The sequence below is a fragment of the Mesoplodon densirostris genome, chromosome 6, assembly GCF_025265405.1.
Source record: "Mesoplodon densirostris isolate mMesDen1 chromosome 6, mMesDen1 primary haplotype, whole genome shotgun sequence".
Lineage (NCBI taxonomy): Eukaryota > Metazoa > Chordata > Mammalia > Artiodactyla > Ziphiidae > Mesoplodon > Mesoplodon densirostris.
In genome coordinates this window covers 39,053,771-39,072,851 of record NC_082666.1, presented here as the reverse complement: position 1 = coordinate 39,072,851, position 19,081 = coordinate 39,053,771, and the positions used below count along the sequence as shown (strand labels likewise).

Sequence of the window (19,081 nt, the reverse complement as noted above, 5' to 3'; positions counted from 1 at the left end):
TGTTTATCCATTCTGTATATAAAAGCATACATCTGCTAACCCCAACCTCCCAGTCCATCCCTCTCTTAACCCCCTCCCCCTTGGCAACCACAGGTCTGTTCTCTATGCCCATGATTCTGTTTCATAGATAGGTTCATTGTGTCATATTTTAAATTCCACATACAAGTGATATCGTATGATACTTGTCATTTTCTGACTTACTTCACTTAGTATGTTGCAACTCTAGACATACAAGTGATATCGTATATTTGTCATTTTCTGACTTACTTCACTTAGTATGTTGCAACTCTAGACACATCCATGTTGCTGCAAATGGCATTATTTCATTCTTTTTTATGGCTGTGTAGTATTCCATTGTATATATGTACCACACCTTCTTTATCCATTCATCTGTTTATGGACATTCAGGTTGTTTCCATGTCTTGGCTATTGTGAATAGTGCTGCTATGAACATAGAGGTACATGTATCTTTCTGAATTATAGTTTTGTCTGGATATAACCAGAATATACCCATTGCCCATTCTACTGTTGGGTTGTCATTTTCTTATAAGTTTGTAGGAACTTTATTTTTACATATACTTGGTATTAATTATTTGCCTACTATATATACAGTAATTATTTTCTCCTTTGTTTATGGTGTCCCTTCCATACATTACATAATATTAATTTTAATGTTACCAAGTTTGTGAATATTTTCCTTATTTTTTTTAGAATTTCCTTTATGATTTTCCCTAACTTCAAGGATATAAATACATTTTCCTGTAACACTTGTAGTTTTTTTATTTTTGTTGTTGTTGTTTATTTTTGAGAATAGTGTGAGGTTGAAATCATCTAGCATTATTTTTTTCAAAATGGGTGGCTCATTGTCTTGGCAACATTTTTCTATTTGTCCATCTTTTCCTGATGTGAAATGCTTATGCCAAATTCTTATATGTACGTGGACCTGTCTCTAATCTATCTGTTCTGTTCCACTGGCCTATTTGTTAACTTCTGTGCCAGTGCCACTTCTGATAATCTTATAATAGGCTTTGATATCTGGTGTCTCATAGAGGAAGTCTCTATGATTTATTATTTTCTTTCAAAATGTTCTTGTGTTATCTTCTTAGTTTAATTTTCCAAGTAAATGATAAGATTATATTTTTTAATGTTTTATATTGAAATTAGAGATATTTAAGGGAAAAGTCACATCTTTGCAGTAATCAGTTATCTCATCCATAATATGCTATCTATTTATTCAAATCTTATGCATTCTTCTAAAACTTTTAGAAGTTTCTTCATGTAAATCTTGTTAGTTTGCATTAGTTGGGATAACTTAAGCTGCTGTAACAAATAACTCCAAAATTTCAGTGGCTTCACGCAATGAAGTTTGGTTTTTGTCTTGTATAACAGACTCTATTCCACATAGTCCTTCAGGACCCACAGCTGAGAAAGGCATTGTCACCTTCAACACTAGGTTTCTAAGATTGCCCTGGCTGTTGATATCCAGCCAGTGCAAGGATCGGAAGAGGGTAGAGAAGATATATCCCCTCCCTCAACCACCTTGACCAAGAAATGACACACATCGTTTCTGCCTGATTTCATTGGAAACATGTCACATAGCCCCAGCTATATGTAAGGGAGTGTGCGAAGTTCCCTGGCTGGATAGCCACTTACTAGCTACAACTTTATACAATGGGAGAATAGGGATTTGAGGGAAAACTTAGCTGTCCCTGCCACCAATATCCTATGTTTATCTGTTGCCATTGTGAATTAAATTACTATGGATAACTAAATTGGGTCAATTTATATAATGGAATAGTATACAATACTGAAAATGAATGAACCATGTTCTACACACATCAGCATGGATGAATTTCAAAAGCACAATATTGATCAGTAAGAAGCAGATTACATGAAGACATATGAATCAATTTATATTAAGTTCAAAACAAGTGATGCAACCAAATGTTGAGGGATACACGCATGTGTAACAACTTTTTTAAAGTAAGGAAATTATTAACACAACGTTCATGATAGTGCTTACATCTGTGGGAGTGAGGAGGGGAAACACAAAGGCATGACATATGTGCCTATATGACAAACTTCAAGGAAACTGGTGATGACCTATTTCTTAAGCTTGGTGATAAGAGATACTGTACTCATTTTAATTTTTTTTTGTAACCACACTTAGATATTATGTACACTCTTGTTTGGTACATCTCTCTCTCTCTCTCTCTCTCTCTCACACACACACACACACACACACACACATGTGCGCGCACATACAAACATGACATACTATAATGAATTTAGGATACTTAAAGCCTGGTTCAGAAAGTATAGGGTTGAAGTGAAGACACAAAGGAACAAAGCAATGAATCCAAGGAAACATAAAAATAATTAAAAGCTGATGCTTTCATTTAAGGGAAGATGAAAGAGAATAAGCTTAGAGTGCAGCTGGAGTAATTTAGACTAGAGTAATTTAGACATTAGGAAGAATTTCCTTGCTGAAATGGCATAAGACACCATCATATATTGACAGTAAATGTGTGATAATATTCAAGAATAGAGCAAAGCAGTTGGTTTTTCTTGGGTTGGGCTGAGCCAAGGGATTTTAATCCAAGGGGCCACACTGCCATTACCTGTAACTGACAGGAGCAATGTCTTGAGAAGTATTCTAACTGCCTTGCCTGTCACACTGGAGCTTGTAGCATCCATACTATCCCAGATGTTGGGGGTGGCACTAGAATTGCCCAGATATGGAGAAATTAAACCAGATAATCTTTAGACATATATTTTGCTTCTAGCATTCTGTAGGCATTAATAGCCAAGAATGTATGTTTATATATGTTAAAGTGACAAAAAGTAAGTTTTATAATGTTTAAATATATATGTATATCAGTATTAAAATTTATAGTAATATAAGATGGGTTAAAATTGGTTCATTCATATAGAGGACAATCTGGCAATGGTATCCAGTATTTAAATGCACATACCCATTGAGCCAGCAATCTTACTATTAGGGATGTATACTTGGATATGTGTAAGTTTATCTTCAAGGGTGTGTCTTGAAACATTATTTGTAACTACAAAAACAAAAAGTAACCCTACTGCCCATCCCTAAGAGGCCGATAAAAGAGACATAGTACATCCCTGGGATAGGATAACCCTGAAACCATTAAAAAGAATGAAGGCCATCTGTATGCCTTTGCTGTGGCAAGATCTCCATATTACATTATTTAATGGACAAAGCAAAGTTTAGAAGAGGGTTTATGGTTGTGTGAAGCAGGATCCCATCTGTGCTCATGTGGGCAAAAACTAAACATACAGGTGTAAATTCTGCTAGGAGACTATAAATTACTTTCCTTCTTTCTGGGCATGTGACTAGATGACACTCCTGGCCTTTCTTGCCCTATGTATGGCCATAGGACTGAGTGCTATCAGTGGGCTGCAGGACACAGATGTGCTTATGACCCAGCTCCAACCTTGAAGAGTAGCGCAAAGGCTTATAAGATAGACAAGAAGCAAGACAGAAGGAACTGGACAGAGCCACCCACTAATCAGGAAAGTCTCTGGATTGCTACGCTGAAGTTACTCTGTACTATCAACATCCATGTCAACATGTAAGTATGAATATAGCCATGGTTTTCCTTTACCTTTTCTGAAAGGAATCTCAAGACACTGTGAACACTGGTGACCTTTACAGAGAAGGGCCAGGTAAGGGCAGGGGTGAGGGAGGAGAGGTCTTTATTTCCCTTTGTATGCTTTTCTGTGCTGCTTGAGTTTTCTAATTTTATGCCTGTATTACTTTATTTTTAACAGGAATTATCTGGGCAAAGAGATGATGGCCTTTTTGCTGTTTTCTTCCTTACACTTCTTTGAATTAAAAATGTATACATAAACATCATTAGCCATCAGGGAAGTGCAAATTAAAACCCCAATGAGATATTACTACACAGCTCTCAGAATGGCTATAATAAAACATAGCAACACCAAATGCTGGTGAAGATGTGGAGAAAATGGACCACACATACAGTGCTGGTGAGAATGGTACAAACAATCTGGGAAACAGTTTAGCAGTTTCTTAAAAAACTAAACATTCAACTATCACACCAGCCAGCAACTGCACTCCTGAGCATTTATTCCAGAAAAAATAGTCTTATGTTCACACAAAACTTATATACAAATGTTTATAGAAGCTTTATAAGTATTGCCCAAAACTGGAAACAATATCCTGTAATAAACCATAATGGAAAAGAATATAAAAATAATGTATATATATATGTATAACTGAATCATTTTGCTGAACAGCAGAAAGTAACACAACATTGTAAATCAACTATACGTCAAGAAAGAAATAATGAAAGAAAGAAGGAGGAAAGGAAGGAAGGAAGGAAGGAAGGAGGGGGTGGGGGTGTTTATAAAACGGCCACACAAGGGATCCTTGCGTTGATGGAAATGTTCTGTATCTTGACTATATCCATGTGGATATCCTGAGTGTGATGTAAAATAGCTTTGCAAGATTGGGTAAAGGGTACATGGGATCTCTCTGTATTCTTTCTTACAACTGCATATGAATCTACAATTATCTCAAAATTAAAATTTTAATTTTAAAAAAGAAGCTAAAGGAAGCTAAATAAATACAGGAAAATTAGGTAACAGTGCTTTTTAAAAGAGAATTGGGGATGTGAAGTGAGTAGATGCTGTATGGGGCTGTATGGTGCTTAGCTGGGGCTGAGATGAGCTGGGAGGCCAGAGGGGCTGGCACTGCTTGGGGCCAGCTGGGCTGCTTTTTGTACAGACCAGAGCAGCTGCACATGCTCCTAAGGACTGGGCAGAGCTGACTAGAACCCTGAATGGCTGGAACCCTGGGAGGCATTAAATATTATGTCTTTCTCTGACCTAAGCCTGTTTGGTTGTTCATAATCACTGGGTTTTCTTGTTGCCTCCAGTAATTAGAGATAGATTTTGGCTACAGATCTCCTCCCCAACAACCAGCCAGCAGATGGTGTGTTTTAAAATTTAAACAAGGCTCTGACCAAATCCTACCAACAGAAACATTCATTAGTAAGCTGGCATCAAAATAGTCAAGAACCTATTCTTTTTTTTTTAAATGAGTTTCTGCTTTATAACAAAGTGAATCAGTCATATACATACACCTGTTCCTAAATCCCCTCCCTCTTGAGTCTCCCTCCCTCCCACCCTCCCTATCCCACCCCTCCAGGCGGTCACAAAGCACCGAGCTGATCTCCCTGTGCTATGCGGCTGCTTCCCACTATCTATCTACCTTACGTTTGGTAGTGTATATATGTCCATGCCTCTCTTTCGCTTTGTCACAGCTTACCCTTCCTCCTCTCCATATCCTCAAGTCCATTCTCAAGTAGGTCTGTGTCTTTATTCTTGTTTTACCCCTAGGCATGAACCTATTCTTATAGCTCAGTGGAGTCCCAGCTTTCTGTCCCTTAGGCACTCTGTGAAGGCTCATCCCAGGTAGATATGATAATGTTTTGGGGGCAGGGTGCAGTCAAACTTCTAGCTGGTAGGGTGACAGAATCCTCCACTATCAGCAGGACATGGGGCCAAATCAGTTAAAGGCCAAGAACACCACTCTGCGATGCTCACAGATATTACATCCTTGTTCATAGGAGGGCAGAAGTGCCTGTACAATATTTCTAGCTAATCCTCATATCTTGGAAGGCACTTCCTCAGGAAAATTATTTATAACCTCTCTTAGGCTAAGGGACAAACCCTCTAATGAAAGTCAAGTTAGCTAAAGCACAGATATAGATGAACTCTAATTTAGCATCTTTAAAAATTAACTAAAACCTGGATTTAGCCAAGGTCCTGGCAAAAACAGCACACTCAAATTGGGTAACTAGAAGAGAGTTTAATAAAAGGATGATTTACAAAGTGTGACTAATGTGTAGAGAACCCACGAGATTCTGGAGCTAATAAGGGCAGAGCTGTTGTCACCTGTGAACCTGAAAGGGTTGAGGATGAACAGTTACCAGAACCAGAGGGTGGAGAGGTCTGCCTGACAGAGGTGCGGCCTTCAGCAGAGAGATACAGCCAGCCCACAGGGAGAGAGCAGAAAGGAACTCAACCTCACACTCCTCTCTCTCTCTTACCTGTTGCCAGTATCCCCCAACCCCCACCAAACCCCACTGAAACCAGAAGCCATCTGAGGCCCTTGGTGCAGGGCAGCCTCCTAGGGCATACAGCAGGGCGAAGAAGGGCAGAGGGTGAATCCCAAGGGGCAAGTAGAAGAAACTCAACACACACCACCTCTTGGTGTGGTGGTGTATTCCATTCCTAGGTAATCTACCCAAGAGAAATGGAGGGACTTCCCTGATGGCACAGTGGTTAAGAATCTGCCTGCCAATGCAGGGGACATGGGTTCGAGCCCTGGGAAGATCCCACATGCCGTGGAGCAATTAAGCCCATGCACCACAACTACTGAGCCCGTGTGCCACAACTACTGAAGCCCGTGCGCCTAGAGCCCGTGGTCCCCAACAAGAGAAGCCACGGCAATGAGAAGCCTGTGCAGCACAACAAAGAGTAGCCCCTGCTCACCGCAACTAGAGAAATCCATGCACAGCAACGAAGACCCAGTGCAGCCAAAAAAAAAGGAGAAATGGAAACATATGTCCATGAAAACAAGCATATAAGAATGTTCACAGCAGCATATTATATAGCCAAAAAATGGGAACAACCCAAACATTCATCAGCTAGTAAATGAATAAACAAATTGTGGTATATCCATACGATGGAATATTATTCTGCAATAAAAATGAAAGAACCACTGACACGTGCTACAACATGGATGAACCTCAACAATCCTGTGCTAAATGAAGGAAGTCAGGCACAAAAGGCTACATATTGTGTGGTGGAATTCATATGAAATGTTCAGAAAAGAATAGTGGCAGCCTAGGACTAGGGATGGGAATGGGGGATTAACTGTGACCAGTTGTGAGTGATCTCATTCGGATCTTATTAGGATGATGGAAATGTGATAAAACTGGATGGTGACGATGGTGTACACCTTGATTAATTTACTAAAAATCATTGTACCATACACTTAAAACGGGTGAATTTTATGGTACATGAGTTATATCTCAACAAGCTGTTTAAAATAAAAAACTGATTCACGTGCGTATCATATTATGCATGCTGAAGTATTTTAAAGTAAATTATATTCAGTCTAACAGCTGATCTTTGGCCATAAAGTATTACAACAAGTCCCACCCCTGGCCTGGAACCTATATAGTGAAGTTTCACTTTGTAAAAAGACAATCAATCAATATCTAGACATATATAGAATGTAATTAGGGGTGATACTCTGCATCTGTTGTTCCTTTAAATAGTTGATTTCCTAGTATATATATATATATATATATATATATATATATATATATTTTTTTTTTTTTTTTTTTTTTTTTTTTTTTGCTGTACGCGGGCCTCTCACTGTTGTGGCCTCTCCTGTTGCGGAGCACAGGCTCCGGACACGCAGGCTCAGCGGCCATGGCTCACGGGCCTAGCCACTCCGTGGCATGTGGGATCTTCCCGGACCGGGGCACGAACCCATGTCCCCTGCATCGGCAGGCGGACTCTTAACCACTGCGCCACCAGGGAAGCCCCCTAGTATATTTTTAAATGACATAAAAAGAAGTTTACTCAGACATTTTGGCTGGAACACAGCTATGGAAAAGAAATAAGCCACAGAAAATGTCTCAAAGACTTTTGTGTCAATTTTGACTTACCCTAGGTAAAGAAAGCTTCATTAAGACCAGACTGAGCAAAGGAGAAGGTGGGAAGCAGGTTCCCTAAGAGAAACTCATCTTCAGCTGGGCCCGTAACACACTTTCCTCTGAAAAACAACCACCACGGAAAAACTAAACCAAGAAGAGTGAACCCCAAGGTAAACTATGGACTCTGGGTGATAATGACATGCCAGTGTATGTTCACTGTAGCAAACTTCCCACTCTGGGGTGTGTGTGCAGACAGGGGTATATGGGAACTCGCTGTACCTTCTGCAAGATTTTGTGGTCAATCTAAAACTGCTCTAAAAAATAGTCTATCTTACAACTTTAAAAATAAATAGAAAATTAAAAGATAAAAAAAATAAGAACTGTCCCATTTTAAGGCTAGTGATATCATGAAGTCTTCTCTTTCTCTCCTGGAAAATTCCTCACCCCCACCTCCAGCCCTCATTTTCAGTCTGGGAATCTATCAAAGGATGGCTAAAGAATTAAGCACCTTCGTCTCACAATTCACTTCATCAGCCTCCCGAGGGGGAGATTGTCCATTAAATGGAAAACAATTTGCATTTTCAACACAAAGGATGCTCTCTGCCTTGTGTGCTTCCAGCCTCTCCTAAATTGTGCCATTTCTCTCAAGAGCCATAGACTTTTTAAAGGTTTCATGTGAAGTGGTCTGAGCCAGGATGGGGGCACGGAGAACACTTGGTTTTCTGGGCCAGCATGTTCCCTTTGTCCCTTTGAGCAGGGCTCAATCTTCTTTCTAGAATGTCCAGGCTGACAGGCTCCATACGTGGGTTTTGCCACCAACCCCCTTCAGGGAGTTAAGCCCCAGAAGCACACCCTCTCCCAGAATTCCCTGCCAGGCACTGTGCTAAAGAAGAATGGCTGCTGCTGTGATGAATAGACCATTTTCCTTCTACTGTGTGTTAGGGCCTAGGTCAAGGAAGGTTCTTGTTGCTGCTAATCTATAACAGGTGGTGGGAATGCCAGGGAAGACAGGGCTTCTTCTGTGTGGCAGTAAATAAAAGAAAGAGCTTGAATTCAGGTGCCAAAAGAATGGAAATGGTGTGAAATACAGAGTGAAGCATAGGCTTCAGAGGCATGAAGAGCAGGCCCATTCTTGTCCTTCCTCCTCCAGCCCATCCCTCTCCACAATTTTTTTCACCTGCTTCCAATAATGCTTGAAATTCCTTTAAAAGGTGGCAAAGTCACTATTGCCGCTCTAAATACAAATACAGATTAGGTTAAAATGTAATATAGAATAGGCTACTGGAAAGTTGGCGTAAAAGTCCCTATTTCTACCATGAAATGCAATTAAACATGCAACCTGGACATAATACATAAAATAAATACAAGAAGACTCCAAAAGATAGTGAGAAGATCAGCTATGGGCCTTGAGACCTGAGGAAACTGGTGGTGAGTTTCCTGGGTTTTCTTGTTGCCTCATATATCCCAGACTTATTGCTGGAGAAGCTGGATATTCAGAAACACCAACAGTGCAGACATAAAAAGTCCCAATAAAAGCCTGCTCTCTCTAACCAAAGAACCAAAAAATGTCAGCCTCGCAAGGCAGAAAACTTTAGACAATAACTGCCGTACTCCAGACAAACAACTCAAAAAAAAAAAAAATCTATGTTCCTATTGCCACCCCTGCCTCCAAAGGCTGAGTGGGGAGCTGACACTTCCACTCTGGTGAGGCTGAGTCCTAACAAGGACTCCAACCTCCTGCCTGGTTGGCATCAGAGAAGGATGAGCAGGGAGCTGGGACTTTCATCCCAGCCACCCCACCCACCCTGTCAGCAGAGACCTGAACTTCCACTTCCACCTGACAGTGCCAGAGCACCCCTTCTGCTCTCTCCCCTCTTCCTTCCCCTGGGATAATGACAGAGGAAGCCTAGTGGAGATTCAGGACTTATACCATCACCTCAATGATAGTGAGACCACCTCCTCCAAGTACTGCTTGTGGGGAGCAGTAAGGATGCACTCTTGCCCCATAAATCCAGAGTGGCTTATGAGAAGCCATAACTCTTACATCCATCCAGCAGTAACAAGGAGGCAGCACCCCCCAAAGGAGGCCAAGTCGAAAACCTGGGCTTCTACCTCACCTGGTAGGAAAAAGCACCCCCTCCTACCCCTGTTGAAGCAATGTCAGTACAGACCTAAACCAGAAGATTTAAATATGATCCAGAGTCTCATAACATAAAACCAAAAATGTCCAAGATTCAATTAAAAAAAAAACTCATCACACCAAGAATAAGGATGATCTCAATTTGAGTAAGAGAAAAACAATGGAAAAATGCTAACATCAATATGACACAGATGTTAGAATTATCTGACTAGAATTTTAAAGCAGCTATCGTAAAAAATGCTTCAGAGAGCAAACACAATAAAAATAAATGAAAAATAGGACATTTCAGCAAAGAAATAGAAGATATAAAGAAAAATGAAATGGAAATTTTAGAACTGAAAAATACAGAAAGTGAAATTAAAAACTCAACGGATGGGCTCAATAGCAGAATGGAGAGACCAAGGAAAGAATCCATGAACTTAAAGGTAAAACAACAGGAATTACCCAATCTAAACAGAGAAAAAATACACTGAAAAAAAATGAACAGCATCTCAGAGACCCACTAGACTATAAGAAAGGTCTTATATTTGTGTCATTAGAGTCCCAGAAGAAGAGAAGAGGGCTAGGCAGCTAGGCAGAAAGCATATTTGAAGAAAGAATGAATGAAAAATTTCCAAATTTGTGAAAAGGTATAAACCTACAGATTCAAGAGACTGAGTGAATCTCAAACAAGATAAACCCAAAGAAACCCACACCAAGAAACATAACTAAACTTCTGAAAACTGAACACAAAGAAAAAAATCTTGAAAGCAGTGAAAGAGAAACAACACCTTACCTATAGGGGAAAATGATTTGAATAACATCAGACTCATCAGAAATCATAGAGGCGAGAAAGAAGTGGCACAACGTTTTTCAGGTGCTGAAAGGAAAGGATTGTCAATTTATAGAATATAAATCCTATATTCAGCAAAATTATCCTTCAGGAATGAAGGGGAAATGGAGACAGTCTCTGATGAAGGAAAGCAAAGAGAATTTGTCACCCGCAGAGCTACTGTAAAAGAACAACTAAAGGAACTTCTCTAAACAGGCAGGAAATAACAAAAGAAAAAATCTTGGAACATCAGGGAAGAAGAAAGAACAATAGAGTAAAAATATGGGTAAGTACAACACATTTTCTTTCTCAAAAAGAGAAAAAACAAGCAATATATGGGAAAGAAAACACAGATTAAATATCCAATAATAATAGTGGCTAAACTTGGAGAGCTTACTCTATGCAAAGCATTTTGCCTGTCTCATCCCATTTAACTTTTACAAAAGCCCAGATGGAATTATCATCACCTCCAGTTTATTGATGTGGAAATTCTGCAGTGAGCATATTGGAGGCAGAGTTTGAACAGACATCTGATCCATTCCCAACCTCGAATTCTTAACCATTACAATCCATAGCATTCCAGACTCTGAACTGCTTTCCTTGAAGCAATTAGCAGGGAGACAAAAACAGGCTTTCTGGGAGAGAGGGAATCCTGCATGAAAGAAAGGTAGGGATCCCAGAAAATTGTTTAACACAGCCTTAGAAAAGAACAAAAGGAAACAAAGAATAAGATTCTACAAGAAGAGCAAAGCAAGAATTAGTCTAGAAGAGAAATAGAATTTAGAATTTGAAGGTTCTTAGGAGACATCTTTTGTGCTCATAAAGACCTGGAAGCCCAGAAAGGATGTGTAACTTGTCCAAAATCTGTAGACAGTTAGTGTCTGAATGAGGACTGGAACTCATAGCTCCTGACCCCCAGGCCATTGCTTTTGGAAAGAGTAAGGAAATGAATTGCTAAGGAGAATCCGCACATGCGTCTCCTCTAAGAAGAAAGAAAAGTGTCTGAGTCTTAAGATATCAAGGGGGCCACAGGTATATCAGGTCAGCATGAATTTGAGGAAAGAATCTGGAAAATCATGAAGAAATAACCTGAGTTCCCCAGAGAACTGAGAGGTAAGGCCTTGGGTCTTGTGGATGAAAGATAAGACCCTTTCCAGAAAACTGGTCTAAGGTGAAAAAACAGTTATATAAGAGGTGATATAGTTTTAACACAAATAGCTAGAAAAGTTTTCCTTCTGATTTGGGGTATGGAAGATACAAGGCTTTGGAAAGGGGTTGGCACATGGTCTCTCCAACCTCAACACTCAAATATAACCACTCATCTACTGAGTGTTGGGCATTACTGATCATCAGAAAGTTGCTATATACAAATTAGGATAAGAGCAAAGATGAACTCTTTAGCTGGAAGAAAAAAACAAAAACAAAAACAGAGTTGAAGTAGAATGTCAGTACCAAAGAAATTATCTTCAGAGCATGGAGGATGGGGAGTAGACCCAAAAGACCAACACTAGGAGCTTTTAAGTGGTATGGTTCAGCTCTGTTAACTAAAAAGAAAACCAAAAGTTTCTATCAGGTATCTCCAATATACCTTGCAATGTTCATTTCACAGAAGACGGTTTGACCTCTCTCATGACATAGGCCTTTAGGAACAAGAAAACACATGAGTACTACACTATTGTTGAATGTAGTTTTCATAACTGAAGTGATTTTCATTATGTTTTTAAGGTGTTGATTTTTAACAGCCATTCTCATAATTTCTAGGATTCTATTTCTTCTACTGTATTTTACATGGTTCTATAGGTTAGTATGATAGGCACAAGGAAGAAAGAAAATATATAGGAATTCCAGGAAACAATACTTCATTAGTGAAAATGTCGAACTTGTAATAATACTAATAATAATGGCATACAAAACTACATATGCTGTAAACACATTTTTAGAAAAGTGTAACTACCTACTATCTATCTATCTATCTATCTATCTATCTACAGAGAAACAAAAACCCTGGAAGGAAACACTCAAGGACTCTAATCACACTCCAGTGACTCTCAGCCCTATCAGATTCTCTCTTTATATTATATTTTTTAATGCCATTAATCTTCTTGAAGTGAAAGTTGTATATATATATATATATATATATATATATATCCTACCTACACAAATGATTTTTAAATCAACATATGCCCTAGCTATAATGTAAAGGGTAAATAAAAGGAAAGTTGTTTATAATTTTTTTATTGCTTTAAGTATATAAATGCTTATGGTACAATTACCCTAGAAAATAACAGTGCCCCCATAAATTCCTAAAACAACTCCTAAGGGGAGATACTGCCACCTTTGAATATCACTGTATTTTTTTTAAAAGGTAGCCAGGCAGTGACATTATGATTTTTAAATTTCCTTTTTTATAAAAATTAGTTTCCTTCATAAGGGAATGTCCACTGCTTTTATAATCAGAAAACTAGTGTTTGGGGTGGGAGTCATGTGACTATGATGTGTTTAATAAAAGGGGAGGAGAAAGTCTCCAAGGACACAACTTACCTCGAATGAATAAGCTTTCCCAATCCCATCTCCTGCTCCAGTGATCACTGCAAAAAGCAGAAATGGTTTTAAAGGATAGAATTAATCTTTAAACCCCTTTCTTGCTGGCTACATGTTCTTGCAGGCCTACTCTCTAGGACACAATATTCTAAAGTACTGCCTTTCTGCTCTCCAGCCCTACTCCGCTCAACTGTGAAGTTTCCAGCCTTGACTCCCTTCACTAAATGTTCAAAATGAAGCTTTTTTTTTTCTTTTTTTTTGGATGGGGTTGAGGGGGAAGGGTTGGTGAGGCTATGAAAAACATGTTCCAAAATGAAACAAAGAACATTAGCCAGGGAACATTTTATTCAGACCCCATAAGGGTTTAGACGTTTCTAAGCCTTAATTCATCAAGGACAAGCAGTGTATTTCTAAGCCTTAATTCATCAAGGACAAGCAGTGTATGCTATTATCTCTCTACCCACACACCCAATTATCACTGTAAGGACATTTCAAGGTTCCTACTAAAAGTTGAGTTCTCCCCACTTCCTATCCTCACTCTCACAGGACAGCAGCAATCAAAGCCCATTGAAGATAGAGAACTTAACAAAGAGGAAAATACAGAAATACAAAAAGAGGACGCAATGACATGAAGGAACCTAAAGAACCTGTGCTCACTGGATCTATTGATTAATAGATAACAATGAGATGGACCTTCTAGTCTTTTTATAGCCAACAGCACATACATATTTAATGACTGAGCTCTAGGGTAAACTTCATTCGTGTGAACGTCACAATTTCAAAACAGTACAATTCAGTATATACATATCTGCAGTTTACATTTGCACCAACAATCGGAGGACATGCTTTCCGAAAGTGTGCACAAAAGCTATGTATACATTTAGTTTACTTGAGAGGGAGAGCAGGCCAAGCTGAAAAAGCTTCAGGCAGCACACTGGCAGAAGCACCCTCATTTTAATAATTACCAGTGATTTTACTTGTTTATTTGGGTACTTTTAAGTGACTCCACATATATGACTTGTTTTACTCTGTAGAGCTACTTTGCTCAGGGTTGTTGTCTTCTGCCTCACCTTCCCCTCCATTACAGGCATCCTCAAAATCACCCAGTACAAGGCCTGAACTATAGTCAAGATAATGTCAATAAGTGGCTGGTACCTACTGAGTGTTTACTTTTTGCCGTGCACTATATTTTTGGGTTTTGTTTTTAGTCACTTAGACCTTACTATTTACAAGTTAAATTACACAGCGTGAGATGGACAGGAGGGAGAAGAGGGGAGGAAGCTGGCTCCTGAGGTTCCTGGCCACCTCCACCCCCTCCTCGGTGCGTAGCAAAGTCTTCAGTGCTGCCTCTGTCCCAGTGTCCAGATCAGGCCTCGGAACACAGCTTCCAAGCCAGAAATGAGGTTCTGGCTCTGACACCCCAGAACACCAGGGCTTCCACTAGCAGCTTCTTCATGGTGGGTGGTGGGAATGTGAAAGCATCAGTTTGTCTAGGTGAGGGTGACAGATGAGGCTGCTGGAATTCAGGGAGAAAGTGGAATAGGCATTGTACGTCCAATAAAGCTCTTCCGTGTCTGGCTTACAGAAATGCAGAAAGAGCGTGTGGATGGGCAACCCCACAGCCACTGTCTCATCTGATATTCAAAACAAGTCTATAATTCAGGGAACATCATTTTCCTTAGTTTATACTTGAGGAAGCTAAGGGAGAGAAAGTTCTTAACCCAATCAAGGCCACACTGCTAAAAATGATGACTACAGGATTTGAACCCAGGCTCTGACTTTGGAGACACAAATCTATAAAGAATATCAGTGATGGGACTTCTCTGGTGGAGCAGTGGTTAAGAATCCACCTGCCAATGCAGGGGACACGAGTTCGAGCCCTGGTCCAGGAAGATACCACATGCTGCGGAGCAACTGAGCCCGTGCACCACAATGACTGAGCCTGCGCTCTAGAGCCCACGAGCCACAACTACTGAGCCCACGTGCCGCAACAACTGAGGCCCGCATGCCTAGAGCCTGTGCTCCGCAATAAGAGAAGTCACCACAATGAGAAGCCCGCGCACCGCAACGAAGAGTAGCCCCCACTCGCAGCAACTAGAGAAAGCCTGCACGCAGCAAGGAAGACCCAGCATTGCCAAAAAAAAAAAAAAGAATACTAGTGACAAAATTAGGAAATCAACCACATATGACCGCATATGCACTTCTTTTAGAATGTGTGTTCTCAGAAGGGCTTTGCCGTACACTGATGGGCAGAGTTCTAAGCCCCTCAGAGCACAGGCATTTGGATCTGTGTGATGCAGAGTATTTGGATCTAGAACACTCAAGTTCAAACTGCTTAGCAAGTTCACTGGAGACATCATACTGCCCTGAGAGGGAGTGCTCACACACACATATTCTCTCTCTCTCTCTCCCCAGATTAACAAGCAACAGTTAAAAATGCATTTTTTTCATGCCAAACAATTTTCATATAGCAATTTTTTTAGCTTTGGAAAATAAGGATACAGGATGCCTAGTTAAACTTGAATTTCAGGTAAACAACAAATAATTTTTTCGTATAAGAATGTCCCACATAATATTGGGGGTGTCAAAAATTATTCTTTATTTATCTGAAATTCAAATATAACTGAGTATCCTGTATTTTATCTGGCAGCCCTATAAGGTTGTTTACAATCTTTCCTATTTAGCCTGGCATTGTATTTCTAAAGCCACACAAATTCTTACTTTTTTTTTAAATCATTGGATTTCTTGGTGCCCAACTGTAGTGTAAAACCTGACAGTTGGGTTTTTGTTTTTGTTTTTTTCTTTTTTGTAATACAAGTGCCTGACTTTGATTGCCAATGAGGCATCAACTTCAAAGAGGCATCAACTTTAAAGATGGTGATTTCTAATAAAAGCTATGCTGGCCACACGATCATGTAAAGAGCCAGGCCATCTCCCCCAAATGAGGTTCCTTTGTTTTAAAAATCTTGATTGATTTCAATAACTGACCATTTGGACCACTTGTTTTTTTCTCTTCCTGTGCTTTAAATTCCTGCTCTTATGTTTTAAATTCACCATTAAAGAGTGTGCCTGTGAAACCCGAGGCCCTCACCCCAGAATAAAATAAAAGCAGAACTCCAGGCCCATTCACTCTCTCTCTCTCTCTTTGTGCCCATGACCTTGCTATGTGGCACCAGGTGTCCTGCATAATTTCCAGGTCCTGAAAGTAATAAACCTTTATTTTTTTTAAGTGTCCTGATGGTTATCTTGCAATCTTGCAATCACAGTAAGAACCACAAGGGCCAGCCCGACCACAATATTGGTTATTGATAGACTGACACCAGCACATAACACCAACTTTGAAATGCAAACTTAGCATTTCATTCAAGGAGATGCTGAAACCATAGCCTCACGTCCTTCACCTTAAACTCAGTATGGAGCTGAAATTCTGCATGGCAGTTCCAGGAGCTAAATCCCATGGGGAGGCAGCAATTAATCAATCTACTTGGGACACAAACCAGACCCAGATTCCATATATAACCATTTTAAAAACATGTCTCTACAGAGATCTTTATTGCCTTGATTTTGTATTACCCTCACTTCTTGAAAGGGCTCAGAGAATTTTTTTTTAATAAAATGAATTTAAATTATTGGACTTCAGAAGGTTGAAACACCCTTTAAGAAAATGAAAGCACCCTGGGCTTTTGAAAATCTGGAGAAGAGGATACATAATTTTCTGCAGCATCTATTATTTGAATCATCAGAAACTCCCAAAATAAGAAAACCCAACTAGTGAGAATGAGAGGAGAAGCACACAGGCAAGGACTGAGTCACATTGTTCCCTAATTACCATCCTGATGCCCCACGTCTCATTTCTCAGACAATCCTAATTTCATTCGTGCTTTCCAGCCCCCCAAATTAAAATAACCCAAAGGAATTACATCTTTGCTCTCACAAGGAAAAGATGCAATATATCTTTTGAGATCTAAGTGATAATAAGCAAGAACAACAAAAAAACAAGAGATGGAAAACTTTCTTTACCTGCCCACTGTCCCATTGACCTCAAGAAAGATCTTGGCGAAACTTTCCAGAAGTGCAGGCAAATACATTTGGAGAATCTCACACATTTCACCAGGTGGACCAGGCACACCAGCAGCCCTACAAAAATGAAGAACTGTTCCAGAAACTCCCCCATGATGGCACCGCAGCAGATGCTGTTTTGGACCTGGTTGGGGCCCTCACAGCCTCCAGGCGCGAGCGTGACTGCTCTGGAGGAGTGTCAGTCAGTCCCCTTCTGGAGTCACTGGGCACATTCCAACGCGTCACTGTGTCGAGGCATTCAGATTGGAGTAACTTCTTTACACAATCCTCTGATTCACAGGCTGCGGAATAAAATATTCTTTCTAATATCTTTATAGCACTGTTGGGCTTTTGTGACACAGGGGAGTTGGTGAAGAAGTAAAAGGTGGACATAAAGAAAGATAAAGCCTGGACAAAGAAAAATGGCAGCCCAGCATTCCCTCCCTGAATTTGGAAGCTAAAAAAGATACTTAAAAGTATGTAAAAATCCTATAAGTCATTCATTCACTTATTCAGCAAATATTTATTGACTGCCTACAGGTGGCATCACTCTTTGAGGCGCTGGGAATATATAATAGTAAACACGGCCAGTCACTGCCATGGGGGAGCTGAGATTCACAGTCAATGTGTGAATAAATAAGATAATGTCAAATATCAGTGCCGTGAAAAAGTGCTATGGAGTGACTTGTTAGAGTGACTAGTGAGCACAGGAAGAAATTCTGTGAAGAGGTGGTATTTTGAACTGAAATTTGAATGAAAAGGAGACAGCCCTGCAAAGATAGGTTTCCCCCTCCAGGCTGAGGGAACAGCTAGTGCAAGTGACCTGAAATGAGAAAGATACATGTATCTGAGGAATAAACAGCACTACATAGAGGAACTGGTCTGTAGAGAACAAAGGAGAGAAAGAATAAAGTAAGGTGAAGGCATGGGGAGGAGCCAGATACTCCTGGTGAGGAGTTTGGACTTTATGAGCAACAGGAAACCACTGAAGAGACTCAGACAATGGTGTTATCTAATCCGAGTCAATCTGGATGCTGAGAGAAGATGACCTTTTGGAGGTGGGGATGGAGAGTGGTCATGACACTGAAGCAGGGGGAGCGAGAAGACTATGACAGTCATCTGAGAAGAGTGCCCCCATGTTCATCCTTTGGCCCCCTTCTCCTTCTGTCCACACTTACTCATTTGGTGACGTTACTCAATCTCTTGACTTTAAGGACGCTGTGCACTGAGGACCCCCAAATGTATAAGTTCAGTGGTAACCCAGGCTGCTCATCCAGACTTGCATTTCCAACTGCCTACTTAACACCTCCATTTGAATGCCTAATAGTCATCTCAAGCTTAAGTCTAGTACTGGTTTCTGATATTACCAGCAAATGTCAAAACTTGTTCCCCTTGCAGACTTCCCTATCCCAGAACATGGCAACTCTTATGTTCCAGTTGTTCAGGTTAAAAACCTTAGAGGTATCCTTGACTCCTCTCTTTCTCTTACATCCTGCAGCCAATCTGTCTCCTGTTGACAAACAATTGTATTTGTTTTCAGTTTTAGATTATGCTAAACAACATTGCTATGGATATTCTTGTATTTGTACTTTCCCACACGTGGGCATGTCTCTCTCACACACACAAACACACACATACGTGTGATTGCAGGGTCATATATGTTATACATGTACAACTTCAATTTTACTAGTGTGTCAGTCCCACTCAGGAGACAAACCACACAGCAATTTGAATATGGACTATTCAATATTAAAAAATTAGTTAGGAATTAGCTACTAAAAGGGCATAAAAGAAAACTCAAAA

General features: G+C 40.0%; 1 protein-coding gene across 1 annotated transcript in view; it reads right to left on the bottom strand.

Moving 5' to 3' along the window:
- HSD17B3 (hydroxysteroid 17-beta dehydrogenase 3) overlaps positions 1-17,393 on the bottom strand; it is a 52,664-nt gene extending 35,271 nt beyond the window's left edge. The window contains exons 1-2 of the mRNA XM_060101869.1: positions 17,240-17,393; positions 13,220-13,266 (exon numbers count right to left, since the gene is read on the bottom strand). Of these exons, the coding sequence (XP_059957852.1) occupies positions 13,220-13,266; positions 17,240-17,393 (201 nt within the window). The remainder of the gene's footprint in view (positions 1-13,219; positions 13,267-17,239) is intronic.
- Between the last annotated feature and the right edge of the window lie 1,688 nt (positions 17,394-19,081).